The sequence below is a fragment of the Streptopelia decaocto genome (assembly GCF_964273445.1).
Source record: "Streptopelia decaocto genome assembly, chromosome: 5".
Lineage (NCBI taxonomy): Eukaryota > Metazoa > Chordata > Aves > Columbiformes > Columbidae > Streptopelia > Streptopelia decaocto.
The window spans coordinates 27182245-27202372 of NC_138659.1; the positions used below are offsets into that span (position 1 = coordinate 27182245).

Here is a 20128-nt window from a genome sequence, read left to right on the forward strand (position 1 = left end):
GAATTTAAACTGTTTACAGCCAAAAAATGAGAGAACCAGAACTGCAACTGGTTTATTGCTACACCACTGACAGGAGTGTGTGCACAACCTGGCTACTGAGGTGCTCGTAATGTTGTGTGGTACCCCTGTTGCCATCTTCCCACTGTTGTTTGCACCCATTCAGTATCAGCTAAAATGAAGGCCACCAGTCTTGGGTATAATGAAAGAGGAACATTCTAAGTAGTCTGGTGAAGCTTTATCGCAGCATTTAATTGATCAAATAATTAAGAAGAACAACCAGCACTTAAAGTCAAGTGGGGAGTGGAGCTGTGACGACACTGTTGTGACAGATGGTAGACGGAGACTCTTTGCTATGGCACCCTGTGACCCAAGTGCTGTGGGTGAGCACCTCCCACAAGAAATACAGGTTGTGTCCCAGGTCCAGCTGCCCTCTGATGCACCAGGTGAACCTCACCAGCGGCGTCTCCAGTGAGGGTTTCTTGCTGTTCCTGTACACTGAGGTCACACATGCACAGTTGTGGGCAAGATGTAAGAGTTCAGACAGATCAGGTTAGGCTGGTGTCTGCCATGAAAAGGTGGAGAAGATGAGTGACTTTTACCTTGTCTTATCTGAGTAGTGCCCTACCATCCCACTGCTCACTGCTCTGTGTCACTAGCAGTTTTCACTGCAACAAGTAGGTGTTGCTTGACCACAGCTCGTAAAACAATGAAAAGTAGATATTTATTACAATTTGAAAAGCACCAGAGAAATAACATTATCAAGCAACTTATTTATCAAATGTGATTTGGTCATATGCATGGAAAAGAAAGAGTCCTGCTTTGTGCAGAATATCTAAACTATCTACATGATTTTCACTGAGCTATGAGACTCAGGTTTGCCTTCAATCCAGATTGACTAAATATAAAATCTTTTTCTGGACAATTCTCATCATTAATCAGGACAGATGCATCTTTTTTTTTTTTAATTTCTTCAAGAAGTATGCACAAAAGTTTTCTGAAATTAATTCGTTTGGTACTTTGTACATGTTGTTTGGTTGATTTTTCAGGGTGAAAAGGGAAGGAAATCTTCAAAAACTTCTTGCAGTTGTGGGGCATTTCTTTATATCTACTTCCCTTTAAGACACTTGCAGAGAATCAGTGGTATGGACTGTGAACATAGCAAAATGGAAATATCGGCGGGACAGACAGCTTTTCGGACTGGAGTTTATATTAGCAATTCAGGAAAAAAAAAATACAAGTGAGATGTAACCCTGTAAACATATTTACAAATGTATTAAATACAAATACACTTTTGAAATCTGAACCCAAGCATGTATCAGGATTTTGCAAATTAACTTTGTCTGTATAGCAAGTCCTTGCAAACTTCAGGTCCTAAGCCTGAGACAGCAGATATTGAAAATTAACAGCCACGTTTCCTGTAGTGTAAAAATGTAGGTGAAATAGCATTTTCCTTCAAATATTTTCTTCTATTTTCTCCTTATTTTTCCTCTAATTGTCTCCATTTTTCCTTTGACAGCTGTAAAGCGTTATAATCAAACACAAATAACTATAAAAATGGAAGAGGGAGACTGTAAAAAGGCCGTTTTTGCTATTAATTTATTTCGCTTATTCAGATTCTGGACATGTTTATTTGTTTCTAAGATAGATAAAAGCACTAGAAAGATTCCCAGGCTATTGGTTACAAATGATTTAAAGCTCATGTCTTCTCTAAAAATTAGTCAAGTAAAACTGAAGCCTTCCAGTCCACAGATCCACTTGTCTCCCTGACTGAATTCAATCATGTCAGGTCTTGAAGAGATCCAGACAGACTGAGGAGAAATGCTGTGATTGATCTCAATAGCTCCTGGGACACTGGGTGATTTTAAAGCATTTTTGGGTACTTTTGCTTGCTGCCCAGCCCCAACAACCCAGCTAAGGAGACAGGTTTCTGTTGCTCGTCACATCCTATGCCCAGCATCACTCACAAGTTCACCCCAGGACAGGAAAGGGGCTGTGCTGTTTGGGAGGAATGGTTCATTATAACAATGTGGAAGCCTCCGAGCAGCTTTCATAGTGGGTTATCAAGTGCCTGAAGGCTTTGTAGATGTGTTCGTTCTGTGTACAGATGAACCCACCACTTCTCCAAGCTTGCTCAGCAGCACGGTTTAAGTCCCCGATGCAGGTCCACTGATCTTTGTATTCCCTTGAAACAGCCCATTTGGAGTGATCATTAATAGAATAAAAGGTGGAATTCAACGGCGTCTGTATTAGGTTTATGTTGTAGACGTGGTAGTCAAGAGAGCAATTTGAGGGAAGTTTTTGGCCAGAATGCTGCCAGGATTCAGACAACAAATCAGTCTTCAGTTCCTGAGCCATCCAGGCCACATAGATATCTGTGGAACAACACAGGGTGTGGGGAATTAGTCTTGCATGTTCCTTCATGTAAACAGGGACTGAAAAGTATCACATAAACTGGGCTCGTTTTGTTCCAATGCATAAAGCGACCCAGAGGGGATTTTGCCCCCTCCCCTTATTTAGACTTTTGTTTCAGAAGGTAATTTCTACTTTTCCTTCTTCTCCTGTAAAACCTGTTAAAATCATCAGGTAAAAAAGTAAAGGCAAAAAATGTGAAGCCTTCTTCACAATAATGACAACAACAACAACAAAGCAGATTATTCAAACCCCATTTTTCTTTGTTTTTACTATTGAATAACAGGAAATAAATTATCTGAAAATCCCATTGTTGAACACTTTCAGGCATTTGAAGGACTATACAGCCTTTTGCTTTGTGGGGCTGAGAGAACATTATGTTGGGACACCCTTCCTTGCCCTCTGTTATATTTATTTCTGAAGCTGAACTTCTTTTTCCCCTGAAAGAAAATACTAATTGTCAAAGATATATTAATTGCTTATTTCTTGCTTGAGAATGTGTGAGAGATAGAGCAATAGGTTCTCTTACCATCTATGAAGAAGTGTGACTTTGCGAAGTGCAGAAAGGTCTCCCCGTGAGCCGACTGGAGCTTGGAGAGGTGGCGCAAGGGGCCCGAGGGCAGCCTGGACCCTGCACAGAGCTTCTGCAGATTTGGGAGATCAGCTTGGAAGATGTCAGGGATGGAACAGCTGTAGATTCCTGGATTATAGCTCAGCATCTGTTGGTCTGAGAAAAGCCCAAAGAAAGGAACACATGTAGAATTAAAATGCTTAAAGCGAAGCAATCAAGAGAGTAAAGTTCTGCCTTGGAAAGGAAAACTAAATCCTCTTTAATCTTCGCAGCCTATCTCCTGGAGGAGTTCCGTGTCAAAGTATCTTATTTTAGCAACTAAAAACATGTTTAATTGTTTCGTATTCCTGCTGGCCCTGAAGCACGTAGGCTGGCTGGGAGAGTACACTCAGGTTTTTCAACTTAGACCTCAATATTTTTAGCAGAACTGTTAACCGGTGGTCTCGGGCCCCTGCCACTTCCACCCGTGCTCATCTTCAAGCCTCTGAGCAGTCACACAGCGCTCAGACAGCATGTGTCAGTCCCAGCCTGTCTGTATTTACAGGAGTAGTTTCCACTCAGTTACGGTTGCCAAGCAAAATGCAAACAGAAGAGCTGCCAAAGGGTCTAGTTTGGGTTTAGGGAGAAAAGAGCTTGGCTTTCAGCATCTGGATTGAATTTGCAGAATAAATTTACTTTTCTCTACAGTGTCCAGCTTAACTGTATAAGTCCTTGCCATTGGTATTGTGAAGGGCAAAGGAACAAATGGGCTCAGTAGATGAGTTCATGGAAGACCAGACCATCAGGAATTTTCCAGTCTTTCTGGCTCCAGAAATCCCTGAACTACAGATTACCAGGAGCTCAGAGGATGGAGTAGGAAAAGCATTAGTGTATGCATCTCATTTTCTCATCCTCTTTCCCTAAATACATACAGAGATGCAAACAGGAACCTGGTTCAAATAGCTCTGGGGTGCGGCCAGCCTGGCCATTCACACAATGTATGCGTTTCATTAATATAATTTGAGGTCTTTAACTGAGAAAAGAGTTGAAAACAGTGTAAAAGTGTTAAGGAACATGCCAGTATAGCTTCTTGTAATGCCTTTTGATAGTCCCTTTTCAGGATTCCAGTACCAGATATCATTGTCAGACTGTTCTGAATCTTTTGGGCTTCTTTTATTTTTAGCATTGATATTTATATAGGGCAAAAAGTACCTGGAGAAATTCTAAGTGATAATTATTCCATACTTCATATTTCGTAGTAGCCAAGGCTACTACTCCAGCTCGAGCAGTTATTGCCTTACATTTTTATAACTGCAGACGGCAGCTAAATAAGCCGTTAGTGTTAAAAATTATTAAACATCATACTTTATATTTCTATAACACTTTGTATGCATGGACTGAGTTTAGCTTTGATATGCACTCATGACTATTATTATCTCAATAGTCCTCATGGGTAGATGGAGACAGAGTGGAAGAGTGAATTTCCCCCATTCACACAGGAAATTGTTGCATAAACATAACTGAAGCCAAGAACGCTGTTTCCAGGCCCCGCTTAGTTTCCCAACATGACAATGAAGGACAAGAACTAGCAAATTTTGAGGCAAAGCCTCAAGGAAAGTAACCAGAAAAATGCAGCAAGGCAAAGGCTTTCTTAGGGAGAAGCTTTTCATACCTAATTCTGTGAACTGATCATATTTGAAGGTTATACAGATGACTGTCTGTCCGTAGGACTCCCCAGTAGCCGGATACTGATAACCATCCTCAGGAATGGGAGGGAACAGGGGCACGCTGTGAATCACCCAGAAGCCTTGTGATTTGTCCAAGAGCAGAAATCCTGTCAATAACAAACAAACAAAAAAAAACAGTTATTGCAAAGGAATTAAAGAGGAAAAGCCCTGAGATGATAGAGCTGTGTCCTGCTTTGGGTTTGCTGCTGCAGATACCACACTTCAGTGTGTTCATTTCTACAGTAAACTGGCTCTAGAGTAAATTAATGGATTATAGGACACACTAATATTGTATTAAAATTGCATTAACTCTCTCCTGCATAGCCCAACTCAAATGGTCACCGTGTTTCTTTTGAAAAAAAAAAAAAAAAAAAAAATTAAAAACCTTTCTCTTTCTCTGCACAAATTTAGTCTTCGAAAAGTCCGATATTTAGTGGCCGTGACTCTCCCTCCACTGCTCATTTTCCTTTCCTTCATGTATTCACTGCATAAGGGGAACCAGAGTTGGTCAGCACTGAGTCTTCTTGCCCGGAGCAGCCTCTCCTCCCCGGGCAGCAGCAGAAAGAGGGGCTCCCCAGCCGCCCCAGTGCTGCCGCCTGGAAATCCAGCCCTGCAAAACACCTTCATCCCAGTGAGGCTGGGCAAATCCCAGCTGCTTCCTCAAGGCAACATTTAGACCTCCGCTGAAGTTTACACTTATCTAACGTCTTGCTTTACTTTAACTGCACACTTTAGTACTTCCACGGTCTTGGCAGCAGTTTCTTGCCCCAGAGAGTTTGGTGGTTTATGTTTTGGGTGCCTTCTCCTTCACACCTTGCACTGCTGTTGCCATTAGGCTCAGGACAGTGTGGTTTGTACTCGCTGAAAGGAGCTGAGTTTTAGCTCTTGAAAATAAGGAGTCCATAAGCCCTAAGAGTTGTTCAGCACAGCAAAACCAAAACAGGAGCTGCAGCATGTATAACTATACAGCAAACCATGCATCATGCAAATCATTCTCTAGTTTTGCGTTAGGTAGGAACTTTTGATATGCAAATAGACAAACAGACAAGTAGATGCTATCTACAACTTTAGAAAGGAGAAAACAGTAGCTTGGGACTTTCCCTGTACCTTTGGTATGTCCTCTTTTCCACGCACTGGAGTCTGATTTGGGGACCTCGTCATTGTATATCGCGTATGCAATACTGCTCTTCTGCAGGAAAACACACATTTCTGAAACACGGCATTCAGTAAAAGGAAGGCATTTAAGTGAACATCTGCTAGGAACAGAAAAAAGAGTTTAGGACTTCTCTGTGTGAACATCACATGCCTAATCCTTCTCCCAATTCAGCTGACACAGTATCTCCACAAGTTACAGCAAAATAAACCTGAAGATTCAGCATCAGGGTCCTGGTTAATATAAAGTGGAATTTTTATCAGTTATTGCAATAGCTCTTCCTCAAGAGGCTGAATATGCTCACTAAGACAATTTACATGGGTTTATCGTGCACTTGCTTGCAAAGAAATTCCCCCCTCTCTATTTTTTTGTTTCTCTTTTTGATTTAGCAGCCAAATCCAGTGAAAATGTTTGCTGAGGAAAAATAGACACAATAAGTGTTCTTATGAAGGAAAAGCCATTAATGCTTTTATGCAAAATATTTACATATAGCCACACCTTGTTCCTCCTGAATAGGGAACTTCAAAGGAGTTGGGACATGCTTCCTGGTGTACTCTGAGTGTGTAAACAGTTTATTACAATTAAGTAAGACCTGGAATAGGACAGTTTGCCAATAGCTGACTGACTTTCTGGGAAACTCTTCTACATATAAATTAATGACACCCTGCCACTAATACACAGCAGAAATGCAAAGACACAGCCAGACGCCCAAGAATACTACATGGATGATGAAAAAATTACAGATCTTGGGGTATTTTATAATCACTTCACACAAATCTAAATGAGGTGTCTGACTGGGGGGGGGCTAACAAGCAGCATATCACAGTGATTTCAGGGGAAAGAGAAAAACCCAGATTTGATTTGAGACAGAGCAGGAAACACATGGACATGGGAGGATTTAAGACAAGTGTCTGTAGTAGTCACCACTGGCCCTGGTCAGAGTTCACAGCTTCAGGTGTTGCTCAACATGAATTGCAGAGAAGAAGCCAAAGGGACTACGTACCAACATTTTTTTGATGAGCGATACTTGAAGTGTGTGAAAGGCTTGATTAGAAGTTGAATTACAAGTCTGGGGGTAATTTCTAATTGTAGCCAAAACCGCAAATAATCTGCCCAGCAGTCAAGATGCTCCCCTTGACATGTTTTAGTAGATGTAGTTGGTCAGGTCCAGCCATACCTCTACATGCTCATTTTGGCTAGTTTAATTTCATTTGCATGTAGTATCAAGTGAACATACTAACAAAATGATAATGAAATGTCACTTGCCTCAGATTCATAAGTGTCGTACAGCTGCTTCAGTGTTTGTCCCAGAGCACCCTGTGTCATGTTGATGAGGTATTTACTGAGCTGCCACTGCGGAGCCAGGGTGTCCATGTACATGTATTCCAGCCCCAGCATGGGAATCTCTCCTTTCATGTGTTTTGGCAACTTGTAAAGAGAAAACCTGCAACAGTGAAGAGCAATTTTTTGTTTATTTTCTTTACAACCATCTTATTTGAATGTGTAAATCCACATCTCCTTCCCACCTGAGGGTTTCAGGGAAGGGTGACTCTGGGGATGTCTATATTGGCAGGGGACCAGTGCCACCAGCGTGCCATATGGACATCTCAGCCTCGAGTAGGTGGCCCAGTGCGGGAGCCAGCAGCAGTTTGTCAGCACAATACCTGCTGCAGACAAATTTGTTCTGCTTCTTGGCACACCAGGGAGGCTGATTCAGCACCAAACTCCTGTTGCTGCTGTTGGTACCCCAAAAGAATTTGAAGCAACCCTGGTTTGGAATCCCATTTAGCCACCAAATCCCTATTGCTCCTGGTTCTGGTAGAGAACCTCAGGTTATAAACTCAGTCTGATATTCTTGTGATCAACCTGGACACCTCTTACCTATCTATTTTTATATTATGCAAATACAACTTTACATGAAGTAGACAAAATTATATATTAAAATTATAAAAATGCATAATGTAATATTTATACATATCAAACCCACAAAATAAGTATAAAGCTATTTGATAATGCTGGTCCAATCCTACTTTTCATAACAAACTCACTCTGCTGAACTGTTACAGACTGGATATTTGCAAACCATTAGCCAGAAACACAATCTTTTCAAAATTGTAGAGTACTCAACATTGTCAGTGAATGGCTCGGTTCATATTAATGTCGCTGATGAAGTAAACAGGTTTTCCCAGTGTGCAAGTCCATGGGATTAATTGCAATATAATTAATTGAGCCACTTTCTTTGAGTGCTGTAATTGAGTAATTTGTTATTTATGTCAATAGTAAGAACTGAGTGGCATTTTTTTCAATCCTATACTACTTATTAAAAATTCAGCTTGACTGTGTTTAACTCTTCAAGTATATCAGGAGAAATAAGCCTTGCCCAGTTGATTTACAGTCTCAAGTTGGTCAAAAAAGGCATCTCCAAAAGCAGGTAAGAAGTGGCAGAAAAATATTGGCTAGAGGAACGTTTCATCCATGGGAAACGTACATGAACAGGCAGAAGAGAAACACAAATCACTGGTGATCCTGGTAACCCACCTGCATTGCCACTGAGTGAGTGATATTCCTCAAACATCTCAGGAGAAATTGTTGCTGATGACAGACCACAGAAAAGTGATTTACCCAGCAAGGCTGGAGAGAGCTGGCCATGCATGAGGAGTCACAGCAATCCCTTTATTTGAAATGAAGAATTGGAAGGGAGAGGAACGGCGATAGCTACAGTGGTACAAGCTGATCCAGGAATTAGTATACGAAGCCTTTCCAAACTGCTTTGAAATGCATTAGAAGATTTGTGCTCTCGGGGTGTTTACAGCCTCGCATCTGCCAAACGTAGGTACGCTGATGGAAATGCTGGTAGTTCAGCTATCAGTAAATTGCCTGCCAGCTCCCAGCGGATACATGTTTTAGCCCTTTCCAGAAGGCCAGCTGAGTGTATTAGCAATTAAAATTGTATAAAAGCCTGCACTGCTATTTGTGCAAGGAAGTTTCGCAAGAGCTTAGGCATTTGTGGGAGCAGAGTGTAAGTTATTTTCCTGAGAACAGAGGAAAAGCAGATCTGCTTCTAGCCTATTAGCACTGTCACAGTGTTCAGTCATAAGCAAACAATAACTTACTTCAAATAATTGCACCTTTGCTTCTTAATCACAGTTTTACTTCTTCACTTCCCCCAAAAAACAAACAAAAAAACCACAACAAACACCAAAACAAAACCGAAACAATGGGCATCTGTGCCTTCAGTCCTTGACTCAACACTTCTCAGAAAGCAGAGTTTTGGGTTTTATTTGCAGGAAAAGCTTCCCACAGAATACAGTGGGTTTGGGGAGAATAAAGGAGCGGCTCCTGCGGCCGTTTGCTGTGGCAGCCCCAGTGCAGGATGAGCTGTGGAGCTCAATGGGAACACAGGAGACACGTCCCCGCGTGGGCCGGAGCTGATGCATGGCTGGGAGTGCCCGAGGGAGCAGGGCTGATAAGGAAAGTGACTCCTCCGGTTTAGTGGCAAATGGCAGGGTGTGTGAATACTAATGATTAGTAATTATGGAATACTGCAGGATGAAACTACTGATCAGGAGGAAAACACGTAAAGCTCTTGCTCACTGAATATAAAACCTGCAGTGCTGTGTTTGTCTGAAAGGGCATCAACATCTTTTGGTTAAGAGGAAGCTTTTATCAGCAGTTTCAGTTTTGCTTCTCCTGTCAGCTTCATAACAGCAAAATCCAGAATTAGGCAAAAGATGACCATTTCTTGTCAGTAAACTAGGATGATCCCTGCAGATAGGCAAGTGTCTCTTTCATTTGATCACGGCACATTGAAAAGGAAACCCTCATGTCCTCCCTGCTAAACTTGGCAGAAGAGAACAGAGTTTTACCTGTGCAGACCCCCTGCTCCCACCTGGAATGGGTCCCACATTGCTGGTGTCCACACACACGGTGGCACAGGTGAATGACTCCCAGTTGCAGCTTTCAAATAATTTCTTAGATAATTTAGATACAGAAATTGTGTTCATTTCAGAAATTGTTTTGTTTGGTTTTGTTTGTTTGAGTTTGGGGTTGGTTTTTTTGTTTTGTTTTGTGGTTTTATTTTGTTTAGCTTTTTAGCTTTAACACAAAACAGACTTGTATCTTTAAGTTGTTGGATAGCTCCACCAAGTCTGATTCATGAAAAAAATCACATTATCCAGGAGGGCCTTGGCAAGAGTGAGAAATCACAGGGATGGACCAGACCCTCTTACATTTGATGCTACACCGCTACAGAGCCAAGCCAGCTCTGTGCCCCTGCTTGAGCAGCCTGCCTGCAGCCTGAGGAGCTCCTGCCTTCCCCGCAGTCAGCTCTGTGTGCAAGGGAAGGGATGTGCAAGGATAGCACCTACTTCTTTATCACTCTTATCCAAGCTAATCATTGTTCTGTGAGAAAGACATGTTGTTTTGAAATTGGTTGATATTTATCTTTGGGAGGTTCTGTGCTCTTTTTTAAGAGCCCTCGTTTCACTTTTTAAACCTGAGCTGGGTATTATGTAATTATACTTTGTGTCTTTCATCTTCAAAGCACATTAATCCAATTAATCATTTAATACCCAGACTCGGGCTCCCTGCTGGCAGTGGGATGGTACCGGCTGTAATGCGCTGGCAGCTCGGGTGGTGGGAGCTGCTCCCCACTCAGGAGGGCGCAGACGGGTCTGTCTGGCACTGCCACCCCACAATGCTCCTGCGTCCCTCCCAAGAGGGCAAGGGGACAAGTCCCACCATGCTGCTGTGTGGGTACGAGAAACAAGGCTCAGGGCGAGATACGGAGGTTTCACCCCTCGGCTCGGTTCCCTCAGCTGGAGGAGCTGCGTGCTGGGTCCATGGCCGGGCACCCTGGGGCTGCCCCGGCAAGCACAGCCTTGGCACCCGAACACAGGCTGCACTGCCTTTGATGATGAGACATACACACTGTGTAAAATGGTGATTATTTTGCAGTTAGTCATAATGCAGTAGGGTGTTTGGTTCACTTAAATTAAATCACATTCCAGTAACTTATCTGTGGTTTCCCAAATGCAGAATTCAGCTACTACTCACAGGCAAACAGGATTAAAACTGTGATTGCTGTGCACTACTTCTCGGTGATCCACCTACTTCACGCAGTTTTATCTCAAGTGTTATTTATTCACCCAGCGTTTCTCCCCTGCGCAGTGTTTACTTACCAGTCGACCATCTCCCCATCTTCATTCCTGCAGGAAATCTCAGCTGCCCACAGGCACGCGGAGCAGAGAAGCAGCAGCAGAGCAGTGTGGCACCGTGCAGATCCCGCGGGCATTTTGGTTTCCCAGCTGCACAGGGCGGTCACTGCGTGCGCTCTAAAAGGAGAAGTTGTGTTGCATTAGCTCCCAGCTCGTGCTGCTGCTGTAAGCACGGCCCCAGCGGCTCCCGGGACGCCAGGGCCAGCTGGGAGGCCGGGCTCCCGCTGCCGGAACAGGGCTCACGGGAGCTGCCGGAAACTGCTCATGGTTTCTTTGGGCAACAAAATGGCAAAGTGAGAGTTGTTAAGTTATGTTTTTGAGAAAACTTACCATTGTGTTTTGAGAAGTAGTATTTAGAATACTTAGAATACTATATAGAATACTCAAGGTATTCCACTTTTTTTAAAAAAGTGGATTTAAAAAATAGTAGAATACCAAGAATATTTAGAATACTATTTAGAATACTCAAGGTATTCCACTTTTTTTAAAAAAAGAGCTGCAGATAGCGAAACGCTTTCTGTTTTCTTTTTAGTGCTTGCTGCGTGACTGAAGTATGAATTATTTACAACTGTCTGAAAAACCCTCGGCATTCAGACAAGCAAAACACCATCATTTCCATCTCGCTACTCCACCCAGCTCCCACAGCGAGCAGCGCCTCTGCTCCAGCCCTGCCAAGAGGGTTTCTGGTGAAGCGCTGCCCGGTGCTGGCGCTGGGGCCTCTGTTTGTCTGTGGGGACTGAGCCCGCAGGGACTGACAGTCAGAGAAAACGCTCTGATCTCTGAGCCGCAGTAATTTACTTACAATTAGTTAAGATTTTTTTTATTATTATCTTTTAAGTGCATTAGCATTTCTCTTAGAAGCAAATGTCTGGATTGAGCAACATTATATCTGATAATCTTTTAGCAACTCATACATAAAAAGCTTCAATTTATATTTTGGTGTGTAAAATATTCTTTCTCCCTCCTCGTTATGTTTACATTAAAAGGTGCTGATTTACATTAAAAGATGTTTATATCCAGTACAGTATATTTCAGCCTCAAGAAAAGTCTAGTGCAATAAGCTCTGGATATTTTAGCATAACAGAAATGCTCACAACCTTGGCAGTGTTTTGTCTTCTTTCCAGTATAGCCTCTCCAACCTGCAACAGATGTGGAAATGGGGTGTGTTTCACTGAAACAAGATCAAACTGAATAGGGCTTAGTGCAAACGAAACCAACGATCTCAGAAAGCCAGGATTTTGAAGGTGTGGATCAAACCCTGAATTTTGCTGCTCAGACTGGCTCCTGATCCCTTCTGTGGGAGATCAGAACTGTAACACAGGTGTGAGGAAAGGCTTTTACCCAGCCCAGCTCAGTCTGTCTTGTCTTCTTGCTCTTGGGAATTGCAAGGTGCATAGGGGGCATGACAGAACACACAACATGCCAAGAAGGTGACAGCTGTTTCCATTTTCTATTTGGGACTTCTGGTGCTTACAAAGCAACCTTCCCACCCCCACGGGAGAATAGCTCTGATACTCAGCACTTCTACTCAGCCTCAGAGCAGCAAGTCCTCATGTCCTGCATGCATGGCGGGGTCAGCTGGGGACAGCTGGGGACGCAGAGTGTTCTGCTGCTGACAGTGGCTCTGCCGTGCAAGGCTGCCGACCATGGCTGGTCAGCTTCTGTGTGAAAACAGAGAGGGGTCCGCATTTTGCACACGCGGAGCCTGACAGCAGCTGTGGGAGCCGCGAGTCAGAGGAGGGGGAGGTGGTGCAGGTCTGTTCTCGGTGTCAGGGCAATCAGAGCTGTACGTGGAGCGGCACAGCCCACCCTGGCACAGCCAGCCCGGTGAGCAGCCGTGGAGAATGTGGGTGTGAGAGCTGGTGCCCTCTGCACGGTGGTGACTGAATGCTCTGGGACACTGGGTTCAGAGGCAGGTGATGGACGAGAGACTCAGCAGAGTCTTTGGATTAATCCAAAGACGGTGAACGGAAGAGACCGGCTCACTCTTACTCCTGTTAAATGATCTCCTGCCCATAAAATTTTAAAATTCTGTCACAGCTGCTACTAATGTAGAAATATCTTCCTAAAGCATCTTTTTCTTCCTATCAGGACATTGCAATTTATAGTGGAAATATTTTCATCACAGTTAACCACAGAAATAAAGGCCATAAACATTGTTTGTTTCATTGACTGAGCATTACTCAGGCTTCCATTGAGTTTCTTCACAACTGTCACATATTTTCTCTGCAGATCAAGGATGTAGAAGTCCTCAACTGTGAATATGGCAAGAACACGATTAAGTTCCTCCGCCTCCACAGAGAGGGGAAGAAGCACTTTGTTAAAGAAGTGGAGGTGTGCACGCATCTCCGGCTGACCTCTGCTCAGGAGTACCTGGAGGGAAACAACTCTCTTGTGATACCTACTGACACCATGAAGAATATCGTCCTTGTGTTGGCCAAAAAAAATGGGGTATTTTTAATTTTTTTACTAGCCCTGCTGTTTCTTATGACTTCATTTGGAAGTGTTTGTTACACTTTTTATTTTCAAAATGCATCAAAGGCATCTCTCCCTCCATCAGCATGGCAGATCAGCACTAAAGTCACCTTCAGTGATTTGAGAGAGAATTTTTCTTCCTCCAGTGCTTATTCTGCAGACCTCTCCCTAGTTTTCCAAAGCCTTTTATATATATATATATATATATATATAAAGCAGTATTTGTTGTAGATTTGTCATATAAGATCATTTTTAAAAATTTAATAGCATATAATACTGCATTATTGCTATATAGTGCTTTTCAATGGAAGTTCTCAAAGTGAGACTCCTCTTAATTCTGTTATCTGTGCTCTTACCTCCCTCAGTTGCGTCTATCATAATGACAATCTTTAGTCTGCAAACTGCCTATCACAGTAATGAAATCCCATCTTTAGCCTGTAAAGCTTAATCAGAATATTGCTATGATTATTTCAGCGTTATATCCTCAAAGTGTAAGGCTTCTGTAGCAGTTTTGTTCAGTCCAGAGACTGCAGCTCACAATACCACAGAATGGGAGATTTTTGACATGACTTTGTAGCTATTTGCAGTGTATGCTGCAAGCTGATCGAATGACTGGGCACAGTGCACAAAACCAGAATTGAAAGAAATCGGTGTTTTTTACAACATTGATCCTTCCCAAGTATTTACAATTAGAACAGTCTACATTTGTACATGAGGTAATTGCTTCTTTCTAATAATACTGCTTGTGTCTTAGATCCCAACTATAGAACAATTCGCTATAGATATCTGCAAACACTTCATGACAACATTTTGCCAAGTGGCGTACGTCAAAACCTACGTTCAAGAAGTGCCATGGCAACGTCTACAGGAGGTATCTAAAATACTAATACATTCAGTTTGTTTATGCTGGAGCCATTTGTTATTCTCTGAGTTCCTGTTTTCGAGCTGAGATGTTATTTGCTGCACTTTTACTTACACGTCTCCTCTAAACTGCAGAACGGCGTTCCTCACATCCACTCGTTTATACATGTTCCTGATGGGATCCGCTTTTGTGAAGCTGAGCAGTGCCGAAATGGTGAGAGAGAATTTGCAGCTTCCCCTACTTCTCTGTAAATACTTCTGCTAAGGAGAGATGGAGATGGCTTTAGAGACAGCGAAAGCTGCCACGGGGCTCACAGCACAGCCAAACCTATCCAGAAGTCTAAAACAAAGGGTATTCTCATGGTCTAATTTTGTGCTCCTTGATCTCTGAGACATGTCTGAAGAACTAATGTAGCTCACGTTTGTATGTATATCCTACACATACAGCAGTTACAACAGCGCATACAACAGTACTGCTAGATATCATGACAGGATTTAATAGCCTCCTGAGAATGGTCTACTTACTTTTGTACATTACAGTCTCACTATTATCATTAACCTCTAGAGAATGTGCAATGAAACCACACTGCTGTAGCCCAGTCACTTAGTTTGCAGGTATTTCCAATTCCCTGCCAACATGCCTTGGTTTTATTTCTAGGAAAGATGCAATTTCATTGCTGCAGCCAGGCTGGCTTGAACACTGTGAGCATTCGGGTCTACATGCAAACAATTCTTCACATGAAACTACTTCAGAATGTGCTTACTATTTTTGCATGCTATGTGTAAACAAAGCATTGTTTGGCTTCACTAAGAGTTTTGTGATGCTTAAAAGACATAGACTTCCAAGATGAACTGTCTGTCCGTAAATTGGCATTCCAAAGCGAGAGTAAGAATTCTCTCTTCTTGCTATGACTCACAACAAGAGTATTACTCCAGTCTCTCCATGTTGGTGTTTCATTTAACCCATCTCTCAGACTACTGACAACTGAGCTGAGACCACCATGGTTTCACACAGGGGGTTTAGAGGTTTTAGGCCTTAGTTCAGTATCTGTCTATTATTGTCCTAACGTAACTTAGAACTGTTTCCCATCCTGCCTTCTCTCCATATTTTCCTAACATGTCAGGGTTAGTACCAGTGGCAAGACCAGCTTCCCTTGCAGACAAGACACAAGTTCTGAAAGGCTATGCTTTCTGGAAAAGCTGCTGCTCTTAACGTACAGGTTGAATATAAATTTTTCACCATCTTGAAAATTCAGCATGGAATTCTGTTATTTCAGCTTCTACACAAACAAAAAGCCTTGAGGGCTTACTGAAGAAACTGCCTTTCCTTCTTAGTCTTCCCTTCATGTAGTCCTTTAGCTGTTTCTTTAGGATTCCCTGCCTAGGTGAACAATAACCAAAGAGAAAATTTTGAAATCCTTCTTATTTTTTCTTATAAGAGAACCTTCTCTAACTTTAGCACCCTCCTATGCACCTATCAGCCAGACAAAGAAATTTATTTCTCAGTTATTCCTATCTTTTAACACTTTTCTCATCATTAAAAGAAACCTAGTGAGGCTTAATAGAATTACAAGCTTATTTTTTTGCTTTATCAGCTGATAAAAGGCTCAGACGCTTTTGGAAACTGAAAACATTGTAGGTAACTTAATAGAGTCAATATTAGACAACTGAAAAGACAGCACAAAACATACTGAAAGCACAGCACACACCATTGACCTCAAAAACTCTGCCTAGGTTTTTCAGCATGAGCTTCAGGTCGATGGCTGCAGAGGCAGCCAGTGTGCCAGAAAATCATTCATTGCAAAGAGCTCTTTCAAACAAGGCTGCGCATTTGAATATGAGATACATACATCCCCAGGCTCACTGATAGTATCTGCACTACATTAATACCTGTGCATTACAATCTTATACCCAAGCAATGAGTTCATGAAGATCTGAACAAACCCCAGAGTGTCCCGTCCAAGAACAGTCTCTTCTTCAGATTTTTTTGAAGCTTTAGTAAATAACAGAGATGTAGCCAAAATTATAGATACACCTCCTTGGATCCATTGAAAAACAATAATGAATGTAAACCATAGGAGAAACAGATAAAATACAGTTTTGATTATTTCCAGTGACAGAGCAAGGTTGTTTGTTTTTTAAAAAAACAACTCTTTCCACAATCGTGTCATTTAGAAATATCCATCACAGTGGAATTATTTCCAGTATAAACTCCTGCAAAGGCACAGTTTAAAGACCAAGTCTATCAGTCTTCCCAATCAAAGGCAGGATTACCATGCAACAGATATATTCAAGGATTAATTTTGAACTAGCCGGTGGGAGCACCAAGAGCAGCACAGAAACAGCAGCTTGGGCTGCAGCCACTGACTGTACAGGCTCTGGATAAGCCTCTGTGCCATTGAGTTTCTCTTCTCCGAATCTGCTTTTTTGGCAGCTCTGGTCAGTGAAATTTTCAGTTATCAGTTTCTTGTGCTCTAAATGACTGATTGCTCGAAATTTTTTAGTCACCATCCAAAATATGTTAAAAGAAAAAGTTCAGGACACAACGGTTTGGTCTTCAGAATATTATAATCCACCCATGCAATGCTGATCTACAACAGCACATTTTATAAATAGTGGCTAAGAGCAAAAACACTGCCAGTTTGAACCTGTGGGTGGCATCCGCGTCAGTGCCAGTTCCTAATTAGCTGAACTGCAGGGATTTGCTCTGGCTCCTCGCCCTCTTGTTTTTAGGGATGAAAAACCCACAACAGGATGGGTATGCAAAGTGAATTTTTGGCTGAGGCTTCAAGTCTTTGCACAGAGAGTTTCTACATTCATCTGTCATTGGGAAAGGCTCGCCTCACCTCTCCTGCACCCCACAGCACTAGTAGCTTATTTCATTTCCCTTTAGAGCAATTAGTAGTCCCTGCACTGACATCAGTGAGAAACAACCCAATGCATGTCCCAGTTCCGAGGAGGTGAGATAAACAATGTCCTTGGCTCACCTTGACTGCAGGTCATTTGATGGGAAACTCTGTTTTATAGATTGAGCCCTGATTTCAGTAGTTTCTGTCTTATTTCTTACCTTTCTGCTAACATCAATGTGCAGAAAATAATATTTTAAGTACCTGGTTTGTGACAGGAGCACATGAGTGAGTCCTGGAGTGTCACTGTGAGTACATACCCAGAGGTTTCTTTCTCTCTGCCTGAAAAGGAGCTCACACTGTCTCATATTTTTGGATCACAGGTCCTCTGGTTCTTTTTTCTGGAATTAAAGATCTGAAACTTATGAAAACAACACAGTCTGGATTCGAAGGCTTCTTTAAGAATGAACACACCACACTTCCTGAAAGGCACGACAGGATTTTATGTGGAGAGCTCTTCTGCAAATGGTCATATGGTGAATGTAGGGATTTTGACTTTGATTGCATATGGTATGTGTCAAATCAAATAATGTTTATTACCTAATCTATCATCCCAAAGTCCCTCTATGCAGTACAGCAGGTGCAAGGGCCCGATGTGCAGTCGCTGTGCACCGGTTGCTCTGGCAGATCTCAGTGGCAGCACCAAGCCCGTGGTCCCGGGGGCGAGAGGCAGCCCTGGGGGTTACTCCCTCTCTGCTGGTGCATCAAGGGACAGCACTTAAATGGACAGTTCGGTGTTCAGTACAGAGCACTTTAGGAGAACAAACTAACAGCTAATTTGTTCAATACCTGTAGCAAAACACCTATTTGTGAATTATAGAGTTGTGGCAGGGGGAGGGAATTTGGAGGTGACAGGATGAAGAAATTGTTTGGCCATGAAATCCCACAGGCAATGTCTTTGTCAGAAAAGACAGAGAAAATTGAAACCAAACTAAAAGCAAACAAACAAACAAACCCCCCCTTCCCTACCACCACAGTAAAAAATTATGGATCTAGGCAGAAACAGCTGATACAAAGTTTTGTAAGAGCTTGTGTTACCTCTAGGAACAAAATCCGTGAATGTATCCTTGAAGCCTTTGCTGGGCCACCTGACTGTGGGGAATATTCACCCTCTTACCAGAAGACTGTCAACAGTATCCAGATGCATATCCTTTCCAAAGTGCCACAGGTATCTTCATTCCTCCTGCTGCTGTTTTATTTAAACAATAGTGAACATTAATCGGACACTGACAAGACCAAAATGAGCCTAATAGTTCATCTGACAGCTCTAAAACAGACTGGAAACCGGTGGTACAGCTAGATAGTCTGAAAAAAATATAAACACCCCAAGAAGTTCATATGCTGCCCCCTGGCTGTGAACATAATGGGGGAGAATATCACTCAGTGTTTGGCAGGACATGGGTAAAAGTGAGAGGCATGCTGCAACGTTGTCTGTGGCCAAGGTGTCAAACTCATTTTCACTGGAGGCCACATCAGCCTCACAGTTGCCTTCAAAGTGCCAAATATAATTTTAGGTCTGTATAAATGCAGGAGTAGTTACATTTATACAGTCCTAAAATGGCCTATAGGTTCAGCAGATTGCATTTTATCAACTGTAGGTGGGGGGAGGAGTGGTGCATTGCTTTTCTTTACAGTCAGTGACAAGACTGCCAGGCTGTTGGCTGAAAAGGTGCCCAAATTCATTGTCTCATCTGTTTTCATGGTTTCAGGTACAGGTCATAGAAACTGTCTTGAACAACACTTTTTACAATGTTGTAGACATGAAGAACCTAGGCTTGACCAACGACAAAGAAGTAAGTAAATGCTCCAAACACAGCTTGCCTAAACTCCTAGGAAATATTCAGCCTTAAAGCATAGCAGTCTGTTGTGTTATACTCATGTGACAGAGAGAAACTGGGTTATTTCATTTTGCATCAATGATCTAAAGCCTGCTCATTTTCTAGTCTCCTTCCCTAAGTCTTCTGATTCTGCTGCCATCCTATCCTACCCTTGCCCTCTTTCAGGTGGACATTATAGATCCACTTTCACTTGAGATAACAGCAACATCTCCCATTGGGGTTCACAGGAGAGGGAAAGGGCCTGGGGGTGATTGGAGAGGAGGTGAACAGCTGCAGTTCTTGCTGTGACAGTGCTGGCACTCCCCTGTCTCAGAAATGACCTGTTTGTACTCATCCTCCTCAGGTTCTGGTTCCAGTGGAATATCCCTATGGCTCCTGCGCTTGCACACTTGGCAGGAAGAAGTTCTTAGAAACACAAGCCCACGTGCTAAAAGATGAGAGGCGAAGTCAGTTTGTACTGACAGCTGCCCAGGGAAACTAAACCTCTTGGCTACACTCACACCTTCCTGGTAACCTCACAGTATGGCTTTCCCAGCAACGTACCTCCTTATCGGCCGCTCCACTGCTGACTGCTTTTCCCTCTATGAAATCCTGAGGTTGGGGCTTCTGAAGGACCCTCAAGAATTCAAAAATCAAAGTCTGACCCTGAATCTCCGTGCGATTTGCAGATTGAAACTCCACATGCTCTTTTGAAAATCCCAGCCGGAAACATTACAGTCAATTAATTTTTAAACCAGCTATTCCCAGACATCTTAATGAAACAATGAATTTGATAATGTCTGTAATATGTTTTTGACATGTAAAATCAGCAACTCTGTATATTCTATTTATTAATGTTCCTTTAGTAAAATTTATATACAGGCATGAGACCAGATGTTTCATTGATGTAACCTCTTGATGCCACACTGATCTACAGAGCTGAGGGTCTGACCCAGAAACTGAATAGGGAATCAGTCAGACACTGATTTCTTTGTGAAGGAAATGGAGGGGAAA

The 20128-nt window shown here is 42.5% G+C and overlaps 2 protein-coding genes across 2 annotated transcripts; one reads left to right on the forward strand and one right to left on the reverse strand.

Annotated features, from left to right (window-relative positions):
- Positions 1–1579: 1579 nt before the first annotated feature.
- Positions 1580–11252, reverse strand: DNASE2B (deoxyribonuclease 2 beta). Its single transcript, XM_082053329.1, has 6 exons — positions 11020–11252; positions 7106–7283; positions 5794–5875; positions 4632–4793; positions 2939–3136; positions 1580–2372 (listed from the first exon to the last, which is right to left on the reverse strand). The coding sequence occupies exons 1-6, from the start codon at positions 11130–11132 to the stop codon at positions 2017–2019; spliced, it is 1089 nt and encodes a 362-aa protein (XP_081909455.1). The 5' UTR covers positions 11133–11252; the 3' UTR covers positions 1580–2016.
- Positions 11253–12457: 1205 nt separating this feature from the next.
- Positions 12458–19616, forward strand: LOC309439967 (uricase-like; the record flags this gene model as incomplete). Its single annotated transcript, XM_082053159.1, has 8 exons — positions 12458–12718; positions 13288–13506; positions 14285–14401; positions 14527–14605; positions 17621–17807; positions 18342–18465; positions 19007–19090; positions 19479–19616. The coding sequence occupies 8 exons, from the start codon at positions 12458–12460 to the stop codon at positions 19614–19616; spliced, it is 1209 nt and encodes a 402-aa protein (XP_081909285.1).
- Positions 19617–20128: the final 512 nt, after the last annotated feature.